The 20,278-nt window shown below is 38.9% G+C and overlaps 1 protein-coding gene and 1 long non-coding RNA gene across 4 annotated transcripts in view; one reads left to right on the top strand and one right to left on the bottom strand.

The window, feature by feature from the left end:
- The window catches only part of HEATR1 (HEAT repeat containing 1), a 46,475-nt gene extending 41,199 nt beyond the window's left edge, over nucleotides 1-5,276 (bottom strand). For all 3 annotated transcript variants that reach the window (XM_025850881.2, XM_073879012.1, XM_025850756.2), the window contains exons 1-6: nucleotides 5,179-5,276; nucleotides 4,702-4,875; nucleotides 3,923-4,139; nucleotides 1,846-1,987; nucleotides 905-1,006; nucleotides 335-475 (exon numbers count right to left, since the gene is read on the bottom strand). In XM_025850881.2, the coding sequence (XP_025706666.1) occupies nucleotides 335-475; nucleotides 905-1,006; nucleotides 1,846-1,987; nucleotides 3,923-4,139; nucleotides 4,702-4,843 (744 nt within the window). In that variant the 5' untranslated portion in view covers nucleotides 4,844-4,875; nucleotides 5,179-5,276. The remainder of the gene's footprint in view (nucleotides 1-334; nucleotides 476-904; nucleotides 1,007-1,845; nucleotides 1,988-3,922; nucleotides 4,140-4,701; nucleotides 4,876-5,178) is intronic.
- Nucleotides 5,277-5,450: 174 nt separating this feature from the next.
- LOC112807724 (uncharacterized) lies at nucleotides 5,451-8,312 on the top strand. The gene is made up of 3 exons (XR_003204157.2): nucleotides 5,451-6,794; nucleotides 7,678-7,801; nucleotides 7,900-8,312. It is a non-coding gene; the product is annotated as an uncharacterized lncRNA (long non-coding RNA).
- The last annotated feature ends 11,966 nt before the right edge of the window (nucleotides 8,313-20,278 follow it).

Here is a 20,278-nt window from a genome sequence, read left to right as displayed (position 1 = left end):
CTGTAAAAAGAATAAAAGAGCCTATGCCTTGAGATTTTCTAATCCCTTCCTTTTCCAGTGAGTCAACATGACTGCTAAAAAAACAGATCTGGAAGACAGCGGCAGGGCCAAATAGCCAACGTTAATTCTTAAGGAACCCTAATTAAGATCCCACTTGGTTAAGTTTTTAAGACAAAAGAAGTCATATTTTTTTTTTTACCAGAAAATTAAATCTTCCCAACCATCTGAAATAGGTCTTCAATTTTAAAATATTTATGTCTAAGTGAAATTTTTTAAAAACCAGGAAATTCCTTCAAGTATAAAATAATCTACTTTACGTATGAGCAGGACCAACCTTGTGGATGTATGGAAACAGCTTGGCAACTATATTATCCAATTTGTCCTCAGCAGTCACCAGAGCAGACACCATGGTAGAAGCATAAAATGTTAAAAGCACCCTCAACTGAGCTGAACTCCCAGGGTACTCAGCAAAAACCTAGAACAAAAAACACAAAGCACATATAAAAGTGAAAGCCCAATTAGATAAAAGTATAAGAATATTTATAGCTCTCCTCAACTACTTCAGGCTGACATGTTCATTTTTACCATATATAACATTAAATACACGAACTCAACGGTTCAATTAAGTATGACAAGAATGAACAATCCTGACATTTTTCGATCATCTCTTTATTTAAAGTCACTAAAAACAGGATTTGGCAAGAAACAGAATAATTCATCTTTGTAGGAAAACACCTTTGGTGATGAGAGACTGATCAAACTGCTCATGCTCCGGAACAGTAGGTCACTTAAAAGGAACTTCTTCAAAGTATAGTAATTAGGAAATGCCTCAGCAGGCTTTCTTCATTCCAAGCAAGCAATCTTTTGATGGAATTATATAGTCAAGAAGCACGGTATTACTCACCTTCACAGATTTTGTCACCAGACTACAAATGAAATCCATGAATCCGAGATCTTTGTAGCAGTGGGTAATCAAAGTTCCCCTAGCTAAGGGCACTCCATGTTGCTGTTATAGACAGAAAGAACCAACTATCATTATGGACATCCATCAACGATTATTATTTTTTAAAGTACTTTCCACAGTAACAGCTTCGTACTGGTGCAGTTCATAAATACAAAATACATATAGCTTGTGGTAGATAGGAGATTAAAATATAAAACTGCGCAAAGTTTAGAAATCCAAGAGGTCAGCAGCAAGGTGCAGGCACTCAGTGAATACTGCCTACTTAATCATGTTTTGCATTTCGATTATGTATTTACCTAAATCTGGATTGTCCAGATTCTTAATAACTCTAATACAGATTGGGTTTTTCAGCCAATGTGATAGGCTGTCTCTGCTTTACAATAACACTAGTAATAGAAATAGACGAGGAAAAGAAAATTTATACTGCTATTCTCACCACTTACCATCATGCATGGCATGTACTGGGTGCTCAATAAATACTGAATAAATCAACAAAAGGAGAATCCGAAATGAACTTCAATAGGTCAGTGGGGTTTGCATACCTGAAACAAGTGTGTCTAGAGAGCATCAGTGTCTGTGTGTAGAGTAGGGAAAAAAAATGGTCTTGATGTTATTAGCAGAGGGAGTAATTTGATAAGCTTTATCATGGTTGGCTTTCTCTTCTTAAAAACCCTTTAAAGTGCTTTACACTCAAACTCTTAAACTGTACTTCCTTTCTTTTTACTAATTCTGATCACTGACCTCACTATCATCATGCATAAAGTTAACTCTTTCCATGGTCCTACAGTCTATTAGTCTACTTTTGTCCCCATTTGTCCTCCTACTAACCTGAACTGCCATGCTCAATATTCAGTAAAATACGTGTCATTCAACAATCATACCTTAACTGGTGACAACCAAAACCATTTGTGTTTTGGATTATTAATTTTTAGGAGCTGTATAACCCGTACAAATATTCTTGTCTCATGGTACGGTAGAACACAAGCAATGAGGCTATCTTGATTATAAAGATGGATATGGAACCTGGGGGGAGAAAAGCAAACAATTCAAACTGACACAAAACCTACGAGCACATATTTCCTTACATGTCCAAACTGTATGTCAATGAGCTAAAACTACTCAGAATAAGTATCAGTGAAAACAAGCACATAATTATAAGCAAGATAAAGAGCATTAAATATACGTCTCTATCTTGCAAGATTTGGTCAACTCTTAGGCAGTAATATTTTTTAATATTCAATATCAAAATTCACACACCATTCACATTCAGCTTTTTTTTTTTTAAACCTATTATCTGTACGATCACTGCAGTCAAACCAACAGAAAAGCAACCGGTCAACTAGGCAGCAAAGCTCAGCTCCTCTCCATGCTCTAAAGTTCACCTTGCACAGCTTCCTCAGCTTCCCTAATTATCAGAATTCTAAAACCAGAAGACTAATGAAAAAGAAAGTCACATTACCTTCTTTGAATTAAAAAAACTGTTAAAATACAACCATTTATAATTTGTCCCTGAACTTCACAAAACTTTGTGTTGGCTCCTCTACCATAAGAGGTTCATTAATTACATCAGATACATTAAATCCTTTCTAGCTCTGAAGACCTAGCTCAAATATCTTTTTCAGAATGCTTTTCCTAATTCTCACAATGGAGTGATCCCTCATGTCTAAACTCTAAACTTACTAGCCAAGATGCTACTTTCTCCATGAAGCTTCCCTCTACCTCAGGCAGCACAACACACCTCAAACTTTGCATACACCTTTATTTTAAAACAATAACCAAGGGCGGCCTACTCATCTTGTATTGAATTTAAAATTACATGAATACAAAAAGTACTCCTTACACTAATCATCTATGGGGGGGAGTGGGGGGGTTAAAAGCTAGAAGAAAAAGGGAACTATTACAGACTTATTGGTTTTTTTTTTTTTTGTCCGATGAGTCTAATGTTCTGATACTCAGAAGACCCAAGTTAAACTTATGTTTTCTCAACGACTCACTTTGTTCCAGAAGGGAATCACTTTATCCCCATGTCTCTAATTAATGACATGTAGGTCTTTCTACTTTTGAAACATATTAACACATGGCAGAATAAACAAAACTGTGTAAGCTGTGATGCGATGGCAATTAAGTGAGAATATAAACTGAGTATACGAGTATACGTACTAACACAATTTCCAAAGAGGATAAAAGAGCAAACCTTGGAAACCATCTTGTACCTCAGCTTACTACTTGTGTGACTCAGGTAACTTAACTATGCCTCAATTTTGTATACTGTAAAATGGGGAGAATACAACTATCTTCCCATAGGAATGCTGTAAGCACTGAGTGCATGCAAAGTGCTTACCACAGAAGCTGGCACAAAAATGTTGAATACACATTAGCTATTATTGTTTTTCTTAAGTTACAGTATTTTAGAGGATACTATTTGCCTCTTCCCAAAGCATTGGTTTTGTTATTTCCGAAAGAAAGAAGTTTAAGAATACCCTTTGCTCCATATATGTAGTAACAATTTTTTTTTTTTTTTTTTTTTGTAACAGCAAAGTAATGAGCTCCTTAGAACTAATGAGGTTGGCCTTTTTTTCAAAGAGAGAGCACAAGCAGGCAGAGTGGCAGGCAGAGGGAGAGAGAGAAGCAGGCTACCCGTGGAACAGGGAGCCTGATTTGGGGCTCAATCCCAGGACCCTGGGATCATGACCCGAGCTGAAGGCAGACGCTCAACCGACTAAGCCACCCAGGCGCCCCTGAAGTTGGCCTATAAACTCAAGATCTCTAGGAGTTCTAGTTCTATCAACAAAAGTGAATTTAACAGGGGGACATGCCTATCTCACCCAAAAGACATGGTGTTAATCTCTTAATATACCTAATTTCTCACCTTTAAATTGGTTTAAGTGCTCTCATTACTTATTTTTTTAAAGATCAAAGCTATTAGCCCATAATTATTTCTGTAATTTTATTTGCTACCTGTGAATCAACCACTCCAGGCACTTCTGTGCTGGCTTCAGTAGGAAGTAAGGAGACAAGTGAATAAGGAATAATGAAATGTTTTCATCCAGCTGCTTGTTCACGGCTTTGGTCTGAACGCTGCGCTCCAATGTTTTTGCTAGCTGGCTGAACAACGGTGCTTCAAACTGCTCCAAGGAAGGGTCGATCCCCAGCAGCTCTTCCAGGCCAGTGCATCCTAGGAAAAGGCCAGCTGATTTAACAATGCTTTGCAAGCAAACTCATCTCACCCCTCTTTTATATAGGTTTGCTTACCCCCCAAATCGCTGTATTCTTTTATTAGGTATAATCGTAATACAGTCCCAAATACAGATTTCTAGTTTTCAACATAAAAAATAAGTCCTATCTCCCTCACTGGAACATAAAGTTCTGCTGGGCAGACGCCATTCCTTTAAAAACAAACAAACACCCTTTCAGTAACTAGGCCAGTCCTCCTAGGGATTAGGAGGACAACCCCCCTGCATCGCAGTCACTGCCTCCAGCCTTTTTTGAGCTGTTCTTCGCTCTACCCATTCGTTAACCTCCCTAACCCTGTTTCTTCATCTGTGAAATTCAGATACCGCTACCTACGTACGTTTCAAGCATCTAGCACATGATTATTTGTTACTCTCTATCCCTGAACAACATAAGTCAACAAGTTAGAAACTGCTAAGAAAGAGGGAGGGTCAGAAGAGAAGACGATACACCAACATCCACAAAACAAACGCCTCAGAGCTTTCCTTAGTTAACGGATAGCTCACCAATGGCAAAGGCCGTGTCCCTGTCGATGGTGGCCGCTTCCTTGGGGTCAAACAACAAAGAAGCAACTTCATCTCTCGATAACAAACTGCGGTCACTCTGAGGGAGGGCGAGTCGTTGGAGTTGCTGGGCTAAGGACGTCATCGCTCACGCCGGCAGATTCCTAAAAACACAGGCTGGGAAAACAAAACCACTGTGAGAAGCCTCCAGGAAACTACCAAGTGACTTAACTACAAGCCCCTAATGCCTCACATGTAAGTAACTTCCCTCGCACTCGGCGCCGTCCCGGACACACAACCGGCGGCTCCGTGACTCACGGACTCCAGGGTGCCGACACCACAGCAACGGCGTTAACTAAGTAAAGCTCCTGGGGCCGCGCACCACGGCTTTCTTCAGTCCTGACTCCGCGACACTCGAAAACCCGCGGACACCTCACCCTCCCTTCGTATATCGTCTACTCCCCTACAGCTCCTGCTCACCGGGAACTTGACCTCGGGAGGCGCGTACAAGAGTAACAGGTCTTCACAGCAGTTCCCACATGCTACCCAAGCCGCCGGCTCTCGCCCGGAAATTCATAGCACGCTTCAGGAGAGCTTCCGGTTTCAGGCACTACGGCAAGAGAAGAGGTACAAGCTTGTCAGAAACGCGATGAGATGACTCCACCTCCCTGCATCGAAGCCCCACCCCTTCGCCGTGCCAGACTTCCGGCTCAGGCTCTGGTTCTGTGTTCCGTTGGGCTCCTCCGCTGGGGGCTACCCGTCCGCACCGTGCGGGTTGCGCCTGAACGGTTCAGTCTCAGGGCGAGTCTTTTGTGAGCATTAAGGATCTGTAACTGGAACCATTTATTAGACATAACATTTATCCAGGCTTTTACTACGTAGCAGCAGATTCGCCAGGGGTTAAAAAAATGTGAGCTGTGAAATCACGTTGGCTGGGCTCAAAGCCCGGCGCTAGCGCCCCTGCGCTGTGTGAGCTCCACCGAATTATTTCATCTCTCTGAGTTTGTTACCTTCTTTATAAAGTGGGGAAAGGCGGAGGATTTCATAAGATAAGCTGCTGATCGCGCAGTGTGAGCCGCTCTGTAAATCCTGGGTACCACGGCCCTGGAGCTTGGGGACCTTCTTGTCACCACTTTTGCATTCCTGGAGAGCACATACTGAATATTTTCTTCTTTTAAAGTTAACCCTGTTGAGATACAACTTACAAACCGAATTAACCACCTCAGTTCAACAGTTCTACGAGTTTTAACAGATGAAGATGTAACATCTCCCCAGTCAAGACACAGTTTCCATCACCCCTAAAAGTTCCCTCTTGCCCGTGTGCTGTGATACCCACTCCCACTCCAGGCCCCAGGCAACAGCTGGGTCTTGGCATCATTAAAGATTAATGTTGCTGAAGAGTCTTCCAGATGGATATACCACCGTCTGTTTCCAAAGCAGTGTGGTATGTGCTATAATTGGGAGCGTCTCTCCAAGAAGCTATACAGGGTGCAGGGGTGAATGGATATCCTGTACCTTTTCTGGATGCATTCATTTCTCTCAAAAGATGGAACTTTTCGGTACCAGGGTGTTAGTCTTTCAATAACCCTCTTCCCTGAAGATTGTTGGAAACAGTTACAAATCTGAAGGCTCTCTGCTTCTGTACTCAATGCATATCCTCCGCTTTTTACTAACACAGTCTTTTGTTCTTGTTTAACAGCATTCAGAACAACCCAAAAATCTCTTCAGTTATTCCTACAGATAGTTATTAATCTCCTTTTTCATGTAGTGTTAATTGCCTTACAAGAATAACAGGATTTTTTAAGTTCTGGTGGTATCTACTTTACCCACACAAACGGATCTCTTAAAGAAATTGTTTTGTCCTAATGTGTCAAAGGGAATTTTGCCTTTACAAAAGCAATCAGCTTAGGGAGAAGTTAAAGTAGTAAGAAATGAAAAATCGGTACCATTTGATCCACAAGACAAGTTTGCTTTTTCACTTAAAAAATCCTGAATATATTTTTTAAAGCTTTTAAAAATGAAAATAAAAAGTGCTACAGGAGTTTGGTTCAACTTTGTCAACCAAGAAAGAATTCACTGAGATTTCGAGCAAACAGGTATTTATTTGGGCAATGAGAATGGCTATTCGGGAGACAGATTCAGATAGGAACTTGAATTGTGCTCCGCGGAAGACAAGGAGGGGACAGAGATGTAAAGGTGAAAGGTCATGAGTGCAGTTCTCATTTAGGTCCTCTAAGCAAAATAGGAATTGAAAGTCTGTTAATTGGGATTGGTTGGGTTAGTAGATAAATGAAGGATTGAAACTTGTTAATTCAAGTTGCCTCCTTTCCAAGTGAAGAATTTGAAAGATTCAGGTGTCCTGATGATGAAGGAATTAAATCCAGGCTGAGGCCTTGCAGCTGGCAAAAAGTTCATGGTTCCTCCAATGAGGATATGCACAAATTTTTCCTCCTTTACAGCCTCTCCACCCTATTTAAAAGAGCTAGGCTTAGCTAGGCTTGCTTGCTCTGTTTTGAAATCTTTTATGCCTTTCCATGTCAGTTCCAATGGTATACAGTGCCATGTTGAGTTTTATTTTGGAAGTAAACTAGGAAAGAAAATGAGTCAGAGATTCATAAATAAATATATATATATGTATTTTAAAAAGGGTTTATTTAAAAAATATACCATGATCTCGAATTATATCTTTTTCTCCATTTTAAAAGAATTCTTTGGATATATTCCTGATTGTTTTCTGATTATCTCCTCCTTGATTTTACTGTTATATGCCTATCTCCTGGTTTGATTATTCAGTTGAGAACCAGAGCAAACTTACTTTCTAAGTTGTTATTTGAATTTAAAATATCAGTTGTCTAAAAGTCCTTTTCATGCATGGCTTTTGCTACTTTACATTCATTAAATCCATAACTTTAGCTATAGCTGATGCATTTTTCTTGATGCAAGGATAAACATGGTTTTCAGAGATGGCCTTTTAACCAGGTGCTCTTTCATCTGATGCGAGATGCCATTACAGTAGAGTGATGAATTCTGTTCCTCAATTCAATAACTATTCAAGGCAAGGACTCAACCTCCACCCCACAGTTTCTAAGAGTGATTTGAACGAGTAAGTTGTTTTTTAAAGGATATTCTCCCTCCTTCACCCTACCCCTTTTAATCCTCAGTATTGATACTTTGGTTCATTCCATGTGTACTTTAAACCAGGCTAGGCATATAGTGGTGAACAGGACAGCTGGGCTTTCTACTCTTACGGAACCTACATTCCACCAGGAAGAAACGAACAGTAAGCAAATAGATAAAACAGAAAAGCATCAAGTAATGTGATAAGTACTCTAATGACACTGCTACAGAGCCATGTGATAGGGGTGACCAAGAAAAGGCATCATTAGTTTGAGTGGTTGGAAAAGGACTCTCTGAGGAGGGAACATTTAGGCAGAGACCAGAATGAGAAGTCTTGACAAAACGGAGATCACCCCAGATAGGACTGATCCTGACATTTACTCCACTCCGGTCACAGCAGAGCATCTTTCTATCCATGAAATACACCAAGCTTGTATTTTCTTCACAACATTTTTGACTACCTGAAACAATCTGATTTGCTTGCCTTTTATTTCTTGTGTCCCCTCTCTTGAATACTGTCTTCACATAGGCTGACATGAAGTCTGCCCCTAAGATCATGGCAGCTGAGCAGTGTGCAAATAGAGACTCACCTACCGTTGGTCTAAATATTTATTTTTTTAAAACGATTTTATTTATTTGACAGAGAGAGCACAAGCAGGGGGAGCGGCAGACAGAGGAAGAGGGAGGCAGCGGGAGAGGGAGAAGCTGACTCCCCTGCTGAGTAAGAAGCCCGGCCTGCGGCCAGATCCCAGGACCTTGGGATCATGACCTGAGCCAAAGGCAGACACTCAACTGACTGAGCCACCCAGGCATCCCCTAGATATTTAAAAGTTTTAAGTCAACCTAACACACTGTTAACTCCTCCTCCTCTACTGTTAACTATTATAACCTCCATTTTTGACAAGTAAACATTTATAATGACAAAATAAAAATGTTTTTGTGTTTTATGAATGAAAGATGGCAAAATATAAAAGATGACAGTACTTAATTATTGTACCTATGTGGGTGTAATGTTGATTGGCTGATGATTTTGGTTGAGTAATAAAGACATATAGAGCTAATTCATTCCCCCTATATTTATGCCATAAAATTTTGCCTTCATTTCAGCAAAATTACCAATCATGTTGTTTCAGCCAGATTTTCATAAATTGTGTTCTATTGACAAAAATTATCAAAAAGATTAAAAAATAAAATTTAATTATATTCAAAGTATGCAAAATGAATATATTTTCATAAAAATATAAAAAGTAAAAAGTCAGTACATTTTATTTTTCACTTGTTTTCAACAGCTATCTTTTTTTTTTAAGATTTTATTTATTTATTTGAGAGGGAGAGCGCACATGAGGGAGAGCACAAGCAGAGGGAGTGGCAGACATAGAGGTAGAAGCAGGCTCCTGGTTGAGGAGCCCCAACAAGGCGCTCGATCCCGGGACCCTGGGATCATGACCTGAGCCAAAGGCAGATGCTTAATCAACTGAGCCACCCAGGCACCCCAACAGTTATCTCTCTTTTAAGAAGACAAAATAGATTATAATTAATGACAAAATTTTAAATAAAATTAAATAAAGCTGAAGTTGTTAATTTTTTCGTAAATATTATTACCTTACTAAATATTTTCACAAGTGGCACCTGGGTGGCTCAGTCAGTTAAGTGCCCGACTTCAGCTCAGGAGCTGATCTCAGGGTCCTGGGATGGAGCCCCACCTTGGGCTCCCTGCTCAGTAGGGAGTCTACTTGTCCCTTTCTCTCTCCCTCTGTCCCTTCCCCTGCTCATGCTCTCTCTCTCTCTCTCTCTCTCTCTCTCAAATAAATAAATAAATAATTTTTTTTCATAAGAAATAAATTATTCACAAGTTTGTCATTCAATGTCCATCTAGTTGCCAGTGTATAGAATCAGTATTACCCTTCACTGGTGTTACATCTCTACCTACCTATTTTCAAATTTAAGAGTCATATGAATTGTTTAATACTGTAAACAGTCATCAGCTGCCATATCCAATTGTTGAGAATACTTTGCTGGTTCATGAGTACATCCAGACTCAAATTGGAAAACAAAAGGAAACAAGAAAGTACGTTCGGAACTACTTAGAAATAACACTTCATTACGCAGAATATGTTCATGCAATCTGAAAGGAAGAATGTGACAAGTTAATTACTTTGTTTTTTTTTCTTACCTAAGCCCTTTTACATACAAATCTTCTTTATGCTCTGACACAGTGTCGGGAAGCAGTACAACTCATAAACCTTCAGTGTACTCAAACAGAGTTTTCTTTTAGTTGAGGACACAGGACAACAGACCCGTTTCCCTGATGCTTAACACAAATCAGAGACTGGATGTTCAGGCTCACAGGTTATGCTACAGCAGTGCTAAAAAGCGGATTTTGAGGGACAGCCTCCCACATTTTTAAACAAATTTTTTATGCATTTGTGAAATGTAGGGTGCAGACCTTAACCCGGTCCAAGGGTGGTGTTGAAATCAGGGCTTTCTCATGCTTACTACTAAATCCTGGGGTGAAGTAACATGCCTGAGATGTGGTTGACAGCAAATATTTATTGGCGGAACAAATGAGTGAATGAATGTATATATGTGTAAACTGTATCTGTCTGTATCTCTTTCCTGTTCAAGAAATGTATATCAGAATATAAGTGAATGAAAGTATTGTTACAGGAATGACTTAGAAATATTCTAACTGAAATAAAAGTAAATTACTCAGATACTTCCAAAATTTTTGTTTGTACATTATTTGCATCATATATCACAACTGATGGGACACTATCTATCTGAAAATATATCCACTGGTGAGAAATGAAATAAGATGTATGCAATGAGCAATGTCAATTCAGCATGTGAAACCTACACCTTAGTCAAGTGGCAACAAATACATGATTAATTCAATGAACTGAGAAGTTAAACGTTTGTTCTTCATATTATGTCCTAGTCAGAGTCATTTACATTATTATGAATTTGAACACAGTGGTCCTGTCACCAGGAATGGCAATTATCTTTCTGGTTATTTTGAAATGCAGTCGTGGGGAGCAGGGAATTGAAAAAAAAGAAAATTTGGCAAGCAATTAGAGTTAAGTGCCTGATATAGCTCTAGGAACCAGCAGATGGCACTGAAGCATTTTCCTGACCCCCACAGAGGGCATTAAGCCGCATCCCCAGGTAAAGTGTGGAGCAGCAGGTTTCAAACTTTTGAAATTTGAAAATTGTGTACAATTATATAAAAATTAATTCATATGATTTTTCGATATATTATGAAAAGCAATAAAAGGAAGACCTTTAAACATTTAGAGACCCACAGGGCTTGAAAGTGTTTAGATTTTCTTAGCTAATGAGAATTATTTGGTCATCTGTTTAATAAACACACATAACTGTAGGTGTGGGTGTCCTGAATCCCCTTCCCCGTCCCCACCTCATTCTAAGTTAATTTCCATTGAATGTTTGCTACTGGGGAGATTTTTGTGTTGAATGGGGTCATGGTGAAGTACAGAATTGGGAAAGCCAGCAAGGGGAAATTAACAGAAACATAATGACAAAGAGTTATCAGAAAATCCAGGAAAGTTTAGATGGTTGGTGTGGAGGAGAAGGATTCAGCTCTCTGTGAGCTGGCTTTGAAGAACTTGGGGTAGAGAAGAGCTGGGGTGATAAATGGAAGAAAAGAGCAGCTCCATGTGTTAGATGGCATTAGATAGGAAGTAAAGAGAGAACAAATTTTTTAAAGTTTTCTTGGTGTTACATTTGTATTCTCCTTTTGGTTTTTTGTTTTGTTTTGTTTTGTTTTTTTGGTCTGGGTACAGTATACCCTATTGATGGTACATGACAAGGTAGGGCTCTCCGAGTCCCTCCCCTTCTTCAGGGGGTCTGGGATGGAAACTGTGTAGTAGAGGTTGGGAGATTCTCAGCATGTTAGGGGATGAGTGGGGGTGAGGTCTCCCCAGCAGCAGAAGGCCTCTCTCCTCCTCTTGCTTTCACTGGGGCTGGTGGTCCAGGGGGCTATTACTCCTTGGAGGCCATGTGGACTAGAAGGTCCACCACCCGGTTGCTGTAGCCAAATTAATTGTCATACTGGGAAACGAGCTTGACCTAGTGGTTGTTGAGAACAATGCCAGCCCCAGCACTGAATGTAGAAGAGTAGGGGTCACGTGTTGAAGTCACAGGAGACAACCTGGTCCTCAGTGGAGCCCAGTGTGCCCCCCAAGGGGACTCTCTGATGCCTGCTTGATATCACTGTACATGGCAGCTTTCTCCAGGAAGCAGGTCAGATCCACCACTGACAGGTTGAGGTGGAGACACAGAGGCCATGCCAGTGAGCTCTCCATTCAGCTTCGGAATGACCTCGCCTACAGCCTTGGTGTCAGTAGAAACAGGGATAATGCTCTGGGCAACCCCTCGAACTTCCCAGAGGGGCCACCATGGTCTTCTGGGTGGCAGTGATGGCATGGACTGTGGTCACAAGTCCATCCATGATGCCAACATTGTCATGGATGACCTTGAACATAGGGCCAAGCAGTTGGTGGTGCAGGAGACATAGCTGACAACCTTGAGGGAGTTGTCATACTTCTCATGGTTCATGCCCATCACAAACGTGGAGGCATCAGCAGAAGGCGCAGAGATGATGACCTTGTTGGCCCCACCCTTCAAGTGAGCCCCAGCCTTCTCCATGGTGTTGAAGACCACAGTGGACTACACAACACACTCAACACCAGCATCACCCCATTTGATGTTGGCAGGATCTCGCTCCTGGAAGGTGGAGTTGGGCTTTCCGCTAATGACAATTTTCCCGTTCTCAGCCTTGACTGTGCCATTGAACTTGCCATGGGTGGAATTACACTAGAACATGCAGACCATGTAGTTGAGATCACTGAAGGGGTCATTGATGGTGACAATATCCACTTTGCCAGAATAAAAAGCAGCCCTGACGACATGGTGCTCAATACGGCCAAATCCATTTACTCCAAACTTTACCATTGTGTCTCGGGAAGTGACTGGCACTGCACCAGAATATGCAGCTATTTGTCCAATGGGGAGAAGCAGAGAGTCTCCCTTTGGTATTCTTAAAAGACTTCTCTGAAGATTTCAGTTTATTTCCAGTTCTGTCTAGGAGCCAGACTAATATTTTTTGTGCTATAACTCTATGCTGTTACTAGTTTCAAGACCCAGTAAACCAGTTTAGTTTACCATGGGTTATTTAAGTATTGCAAATAAAGAGATGAAAATAGCATTCTTTCCCAACAACATGATCATATACCTAGAAAATCCAAGGATTCAGTTCTAGAAAGAACTGGATATAGTATGGAATATAGGAAACTAAATAGTTGAGAGTATAAATACACAGACACACATATACATACATGTGATGTCCAGAGCATTTCATCTGTAATTGTAAGAAGACAAACCAACAAAATAAAGGCCAATTTCCAATAGCAACACACACACACAAAGTACCTGAGAGAAAAATATATAAGACCTTTGTGAAGAAACAATAAAAACTTATGGAAAATTAAAAAAATGATTTGACTGAGGAGCGAAGATTGATAGCTATATTATGTTCCCGGATAGGAAGACAAATATTATATAAAATGTCTATGTGTCATCTCCGAGTTAATTTACATATTTAATTCAGTCTTAAGAAAAATCCCAGAATGGTTTTAAAAATTTGACAAAACGTTTCCTACATGGATATAAAAGAATAAGTATAACAGAATACATTTTAAAAATTCTCAGAGGGAAATTTAATGGAAAAATATAATAAGGTAGATTAGCATTATCAGGTATTAAAAATATATGACAAAGCAGCTCCAGGTAAAAGAGTATAGTTCTGGGGCAAAAATGACTAATACATCTGCAGTACCAAAGAGCTAATTCAGAAATGTACCCCAATGTATAGTACAAAGTAAATATCAAAGACAATCAGGGAAGAAAATATTCACTAGTTGATGTTGGGGTAGGTAATTTGGGTGGAGTAAAAAAAATCAAAACAGATATTCACCTCAATCCATACACAAGAATGAATTCCAGAATCATAAAGAAATCATAGTTCTGAACAGAATGGAGTAATCAGGGACCATATTAACACTCTCACTGGAAGCAACCAAAACATGGACAAAATATAAGAAACAATGGCTTTCAAAACACTGTGCATTGGGCAACTAAGTTACCAGTGATCCCAGAGAGACATGAAAAAAAAGAGGTGAGCCCTGTGGTTGCCCCAGTGTACTAGCCATGGGAGAGTCTCCTGGTCATAACCTGAGGAGAGGAAACCCAGGGCGAGCACAGGGGACTCTCTGAGTTGAAGATGTGGAGCTAAGAGTCCAGGGAGAGCAAGGTGGCTAAAGTTTGCAGGACAGAATACTGAAGAAGAGAAACCCTCAAAGAGAGAGAGACAGTGAGAGAGGTGTGGAGATCTGCAGGGATTCCCCCTTCAGTACTGGTCGGAGCTTACTAAAGCTGAAGAAAGAGTCATCTGAAGGGATTAGAGGGAACAGTGGACACAATCACACAGCATCGAGAATACAGCCCGTTCCTACCAGTGAGATGAAAACCTTGCAACTGGGGAGAGTTCACAGAAGAGTCTTGCCTCAGAAGTGGCATAACTGGAGAAACTGGTTGGATGTAAGCACTGCCCAGTGCCACCCAACACATCTCAACAGCAAGACGTGAAAGACAGAACTATTGGCAAGTAACCTAGCTACATTCCAGAGCAAAACTCAACAAAGTCTAAAAGAATACAAAAATATCCAGCACCCAACAAGGGAATTTTCACAATATTTGGCATTGAATAAAAAAATAATGAGACCCACAAAAAAGGAAGAAAATAGTGAAGAAACATCAATTGAAACAGACCCAGAACTAACACAGACATTGGAATTAGCAGACAAAGACAATAATCAATTGTTTAACTATATTATGTATGTTCAAAACGTTGATAGAGACATAGGATATGTTTAAAAAGACCCTCATCAAGCTACAAGACAAGAAAACTGTGATGGGTAAGATGAAAAATACATTGAATGGGAGGAATGGCAAAGTAGATGTCACAGAAGAAAAGATTAGTGAACTCAAAAGCATAGCAATAGAAACTACCTAAAACAAAACATCCACAGAGAATTGTTTTTTGAAATGAACAAAGCACCAGTAAATTATGAGACAACCTTAAGTGGATGGATGTATTTGCAGTTGGAATCCCCAAAGGCAGGGGCAGACACAAAAAATATTTGAAGAGATAATGGCTGGACATTTTCTAAATTCGATGACAAAGGATGAATCCTACACAAGAAACAGGAAGAAAATGACACCAAGTCTTATCATAATCAAAATGCTGAAAATGTTATATAAAAACTTAAATAGTAGAAGAAACAGAAAGGAATGGAATTCTATATTTATCAACTTGGGGGATCATGTGAGAGAGAACTTCCCAGATGCTTCAGAAAACAATTACTGAGGGAAAGATCAGCAGATATACTACAAATTCAAATATCTGATGCTTTTTTTAAAGATTATTTTAAAGATTTTTTTTTTTATTTGAGAGAGAGAGAGTACGCAGAGGACTAGAGGGGGAGGGGGAGGGAAAGAAGCAGACTCCCTGCTGAGTGCAGAGCCTGATGCGGGGCTCCATCCCATGACCCTGAGATCATGACCTGAGCCGAATCAAGAGTCAGGCGCTTAGCTGAGTGAGCCACCCAGGTGCCCCTGATGCTTTTTTAAAATAATGCATAAACAAACTTAAAAGACAAGCAACAGAATGAAAAAACAAATGTAGACGAATATAGAAGATATTCTTCTATAACAAATATAGGAGATAAAAGGTTAATATTATATATGTACATAACACACAGCTCATAATAATAATGAGAAAAACACTAAGATTTCAACAGATAGATAGCTGGAAAACATAACCAAATGATTCGCACACACAAAATCTAACCGTTAAATTTGGAAAATTCACACACACAAAATCTGTTAAGTGGGAAAATATTCAACTTTGTGAGAAAGTAAACAAATGTAGATTAGAATAATACACCTCATACCTGTTAAACTGGCAAATTTTTATAAAAGTAACATTGTTTATTTCTCGAAGAAGCAGATTTTAATTCATATTTTCATGCATTACCAATGATACTGTAAAGTGGTGTCACCCTTTCAGAAGTAATTTGGAAATATGCATCAGGAACTCAAAATATGTTCATACTCATTAACTTAGTAATTCCATTTCTGGATGCCTGTTAACAATCCAACATTCCACAGCCATAAACAGACTGTTACCACTTTATTGTGTGAGATGGTGGATTTTTAAAAGTACAGTTATATATAATAAAATGTAAATTCAGTTAATATATGTATTTTAAATATAAACTTTTGAAAACTATACTTTGGTAGTTAAACAAAAATAATCAAAGATCTTTTTCTGATTTATCTATGCATACCATTTTTACACGATATTTTCCATTTTAAATCAGCTTCTAATATTTAAACCTTAATAAGTATAGTCACCATTTTTCTCCATAAATAACTTTGTATAGCTTATTAGAGATAACATATTAACAACTACTTAAACACCAGTGAGTATTTGGGGTTATGCTGCTTTAAAGTCTTTTCTTTAGCCTGGGAACACAGAACATACTTTAAAGAAGGCATTGAGTTCAAGGAATCGGGTTTCTACAGCAGAAGGAGTAATGAAATGAATTCACTCTATTTAATATTCTTATGCAGACATTGGGAAATTTTTCATTATGTATCTCAGAGGATTTTTCTGTAAAAGTCAATGTAATTATAACAATTTTAGGCTTTAAGTATAATTATAGACATTAAAGAATCTTAGAATTAAAGGATGATATATTTATAGATAAGGCACTTACTTTGAATTGTTAGACAGGTAAAGGGGAAATGTATTTCATTAAAAGCTCCAAAATTGGTCAGGTCAAAATTATTTGAACATTTTGAAGGTTGGAAAGATGATGTTATACCTTTAAAAAATTAATTAAATGAACACTAGCAAAGTGAGTCCTATTATACTTCACACATATTGTTAGTCTTGTCTCTTCATTGAATGTGCTTTCAAACATTTCAGAAGGTCTCAGAATCTTTAGGGAGCCATGGCTATTGCACAGGAAGTACAAAGAAGACTATAAAAAATAACAGAATGAAATCTTTCTCATACCACCTTCCAATAATAAGGACCTTGGGATCTCTGTGACAGAGGCGGGAATCATTAATAGCTGCCTAATTTGTGATTATAGATATAATATATCTATAGATATATCTCTACAGTATGTGTGTCCCTTCTTTGACAATGTTTTGTTGGAACTTATGCCAAGATCACCAATAAAATGAGTTTCCAAGTAATATCAGATTTGCCACTATGTCATTCAGTTCAAGTCAATTCCACTAACATTACTATTTCTCTACAGTATGTCCCACCCTTTGATCAATGCTGGAAAGATGACCAATTCATAGGGCCTGGATTTAGCCAGAAGGAAGCATGGGCAGACTCCTAATATAGAAGACAGCCTTTTAAAAATAACCTCTGTCATTCCGTTTAACAGGCAGGAGACCAGAGATTGAGGGCACAAAGGGGTCAGCTTTCCCTGGAGAGTTCTTTTTCTCAGAGAAGGTGACAATTGAGCTGTGTCTTGAAAGGTCGAATAGAGACAAACAAGGGGATGACATGCTGGGGGACAAGTCATTCCGGGCAGTGGGGCCACCCATGAAAAAGCACAGATATGAAGCCAAGTGTTTGGGCAACTGTCAGTCTACGTGGAATGTGGGTTGTGCTAGAAGGAAAAAGGCAAGGAAGGAGGTGGGGTCCAAGGATCAAGGTCAGATATGGGAGACGTTCTAAGCCAAATCCCCTAAAAGGCAGGGAAGTTGTAGGTAGTGACTCTGGCCTCCACTGAAGTTTGGGTCAAAGGGGTGAAGGCTGGCTGCAGAGACCAGTAAGAGGTCATGCCATAGTTCAGTCCTGTGGTTATGTTGACATTTTAATAAATGTCCCTACAGATGCCATTGAGAAATTATTTCCTCCATTCTTGGAGTATAATTGACTGGAATTTTAAAAGCTGAAAGATTTAAAACTGCACAAGGAGTTTATGAAATAAAAAGAGCTCCCGGAAAGGAAATCATCAAACAAACAAACAAAAACTAATGGTAATTATGACACTTAACCTTTACTCACAGTAGGAGCTTGGGGGAAACTCACTAGCACTCTTAACTCTAGGAGATTGTTTCCAAATTGCTACAGAAAAGACACTGTAGCTCTTAATGGAACAACTGGATGCTGAAGCCAGAAGGTCACATCAATCAAACTAACCTTCCCCTGGTAGATTTTCCAGTGCTCTGTCATAGTCTTTTTTTCCCCTAGGGCTAACTGAAAGTTGTGTTAGCGTTAGCATACAATCTACATATTTAAATAGATTTAGCCAGAAAGAAGACATGAACTGAGATTGTTTCATCAGTGGAGTTATTATCAGTAGTTACTGAGTCCCTGCCAAATGCTATATTTTATAGATTTATTTATTTATTTTGAGAGAAAGAGAGAGAAAGAAATCATGGGGGGGGTCAGACGGAGAGGGAGAAGCAGACTCCCCGTTGAGCAGAAAGCCCAGTGTGGGGGGCTTGATCCCAGGACCCGGAGATCATGACCTGAGCCAAAGGCAGACACTTAACCAACTGAGCCACCCAGGTGCCCTACCAAATGCTATATTTTAAATACTGAGCTTTAGTCCTTGCTTTGTTACATGCAATACTGAAGGAAGGTTTATATATTTTTAACCTTTTGTTCTGAGTTTGGTTTTTGTTTTGTTTTGTTTTGTTTTGCTTTGCTTTGTTTTTTTTCGTTGTTGTTGTTGTTTGTTTTTGGTACTATGGTTCTTCCCTTTTAGTTAAAATTGTTGAAAATAACAACATTAGTCTTCCTTCTCTTCAGATGAGATTGATGGTGGGTCCCCTAACTCTAACTGGGTGTCCTACTTCTTCTGGAATTCTCAGCAGAAACTCTCAGGACTGTGCATTATAGATTTGCTGATGGATCAGGAAAATCCATTATGATGCCTCACATGTATGTCTTTAGGCAAAGTAATTATGTTTTCCACATGTAGCATTTTAGAACCCAAGTGTCCTTAGAGATCATGCAATCCAACTCTATATTGTAGATTAAGAAAGTTTCAATAAGATCCTGTGTCACTGATCAGACTGGCAAAATATAAAAAGATTGTGAAAGTTTCAGTAAGATTCCATGTTCACTGATTGGACTGGCAAAATATAAAAAGATTATGATATTCAGTGTTGATAAAAGTGTGCAGAAGGAGCATTCTCATACTCTATTGGGGGAAAGATCGAGTGGTATGTTTTTGGAGGGTAGTTTGGTACTCCCTACACAAATTTGAAATATGTGTACCTCAGCAGTTCCATTTTTAGAAAGCTATCCTAAAGAAACTTGATACATATACATGGAGATATATGTACCAATGTGCTTGTTGTAGGATTTTTTAGTTGGTTAAAAATTGGGGTCGGTCATATTGGGAATCTTTAAATAAATAAGAATATCTCTGTATCATGAAATATAAGGCTACAGTTGGAAAGAGTGTCCATGATACACTGTTTCGTGGGAAGAGCAAGTTAGGACAATATATAGAGTTTGATCCTATTTTTATTAAAATATATTTATTTATTTAAAGTGCTTATAGAGGAATGTGCAGTGTGATGTACACGAAATTTTTAACAGCTGTTCCACCATGGAGTAGATTTGGAAAGTGAGACAAAGTAATTTTTACTTTATATACTTAAATATTGCTTAAAATTTTTATAATGAGCATGCATTATTTTTACCATTCTTTTAGTGAGGGAAGAAAAATCTGAGCCTCAGAGAAGTGAAGTAACATTTTTCAAATCACTCAAATGGCTAGTCAAAAAAGATAGGATCAGATTCCAGGTTTTTAAATCCCGGTTGGGTGTTTTTTCTACTAAGGAAGACCTTGAGAGACCTTTACCAGGATGCCTGACTTCCTGCAGATCGAGTCAGATTTCCTATTTCTCAGGGAAGTAAATAAAACATATGATTTCCTGCTTCTATCAGGCAAAAAAGTTTCTGAGCCTCTTGATCAACAATATATCCTCCTCAAGACTTTTTTTCTCTGTATAGACCATGGTAATCATAATAGAAATATTTATTTATAGTTACTATGCTTCACTTACATGACCAATCCTGACCATTTCCCTAGCCACTAATCCACAAAGACAGGTCTGAAACTAACTTGGATATTATTCCATAGTTTCCCAGAAGACACAGACTTTCCAACAGAGCACACAAGTCTCTTCCCAAAGTACAGAGGAATTTACTCTCATGTTTCCTCATCTGTTCTTAGAATATCTTCAGCAGTTTTACTCAAATTTTATGCATTGTTATATTTAGCGGCATTTTGATATCCGTGAAGCATAACACCACTGTCTCCGTTACATCAAATAA

The sequence above is a fragment of the Callorhinus ursinus genome, unplaced genomic scaffold, assembly GCF_003265705.2.
Source record: "Callorhinus ursinus isolate GAN/ISIS: 27379988/994484 unplaced genomic scaffold, GSC_fseal_2.0 scaffold32, whole genome shotgun sequence".
In the NCBI taxonomy this organism is placed as follows: domain Eukaryota; kingdom Metazoa; phylum Chordata; class Mammalia; order Carnivora; family Otariidae; genus Callorhinus; species Callorhinus ursinus.
The sequence above is the reverse complement of the archived record's forward strand: the minus strand, read 5'-3'. Positions and strand labels throughout refer to the sequence as shown.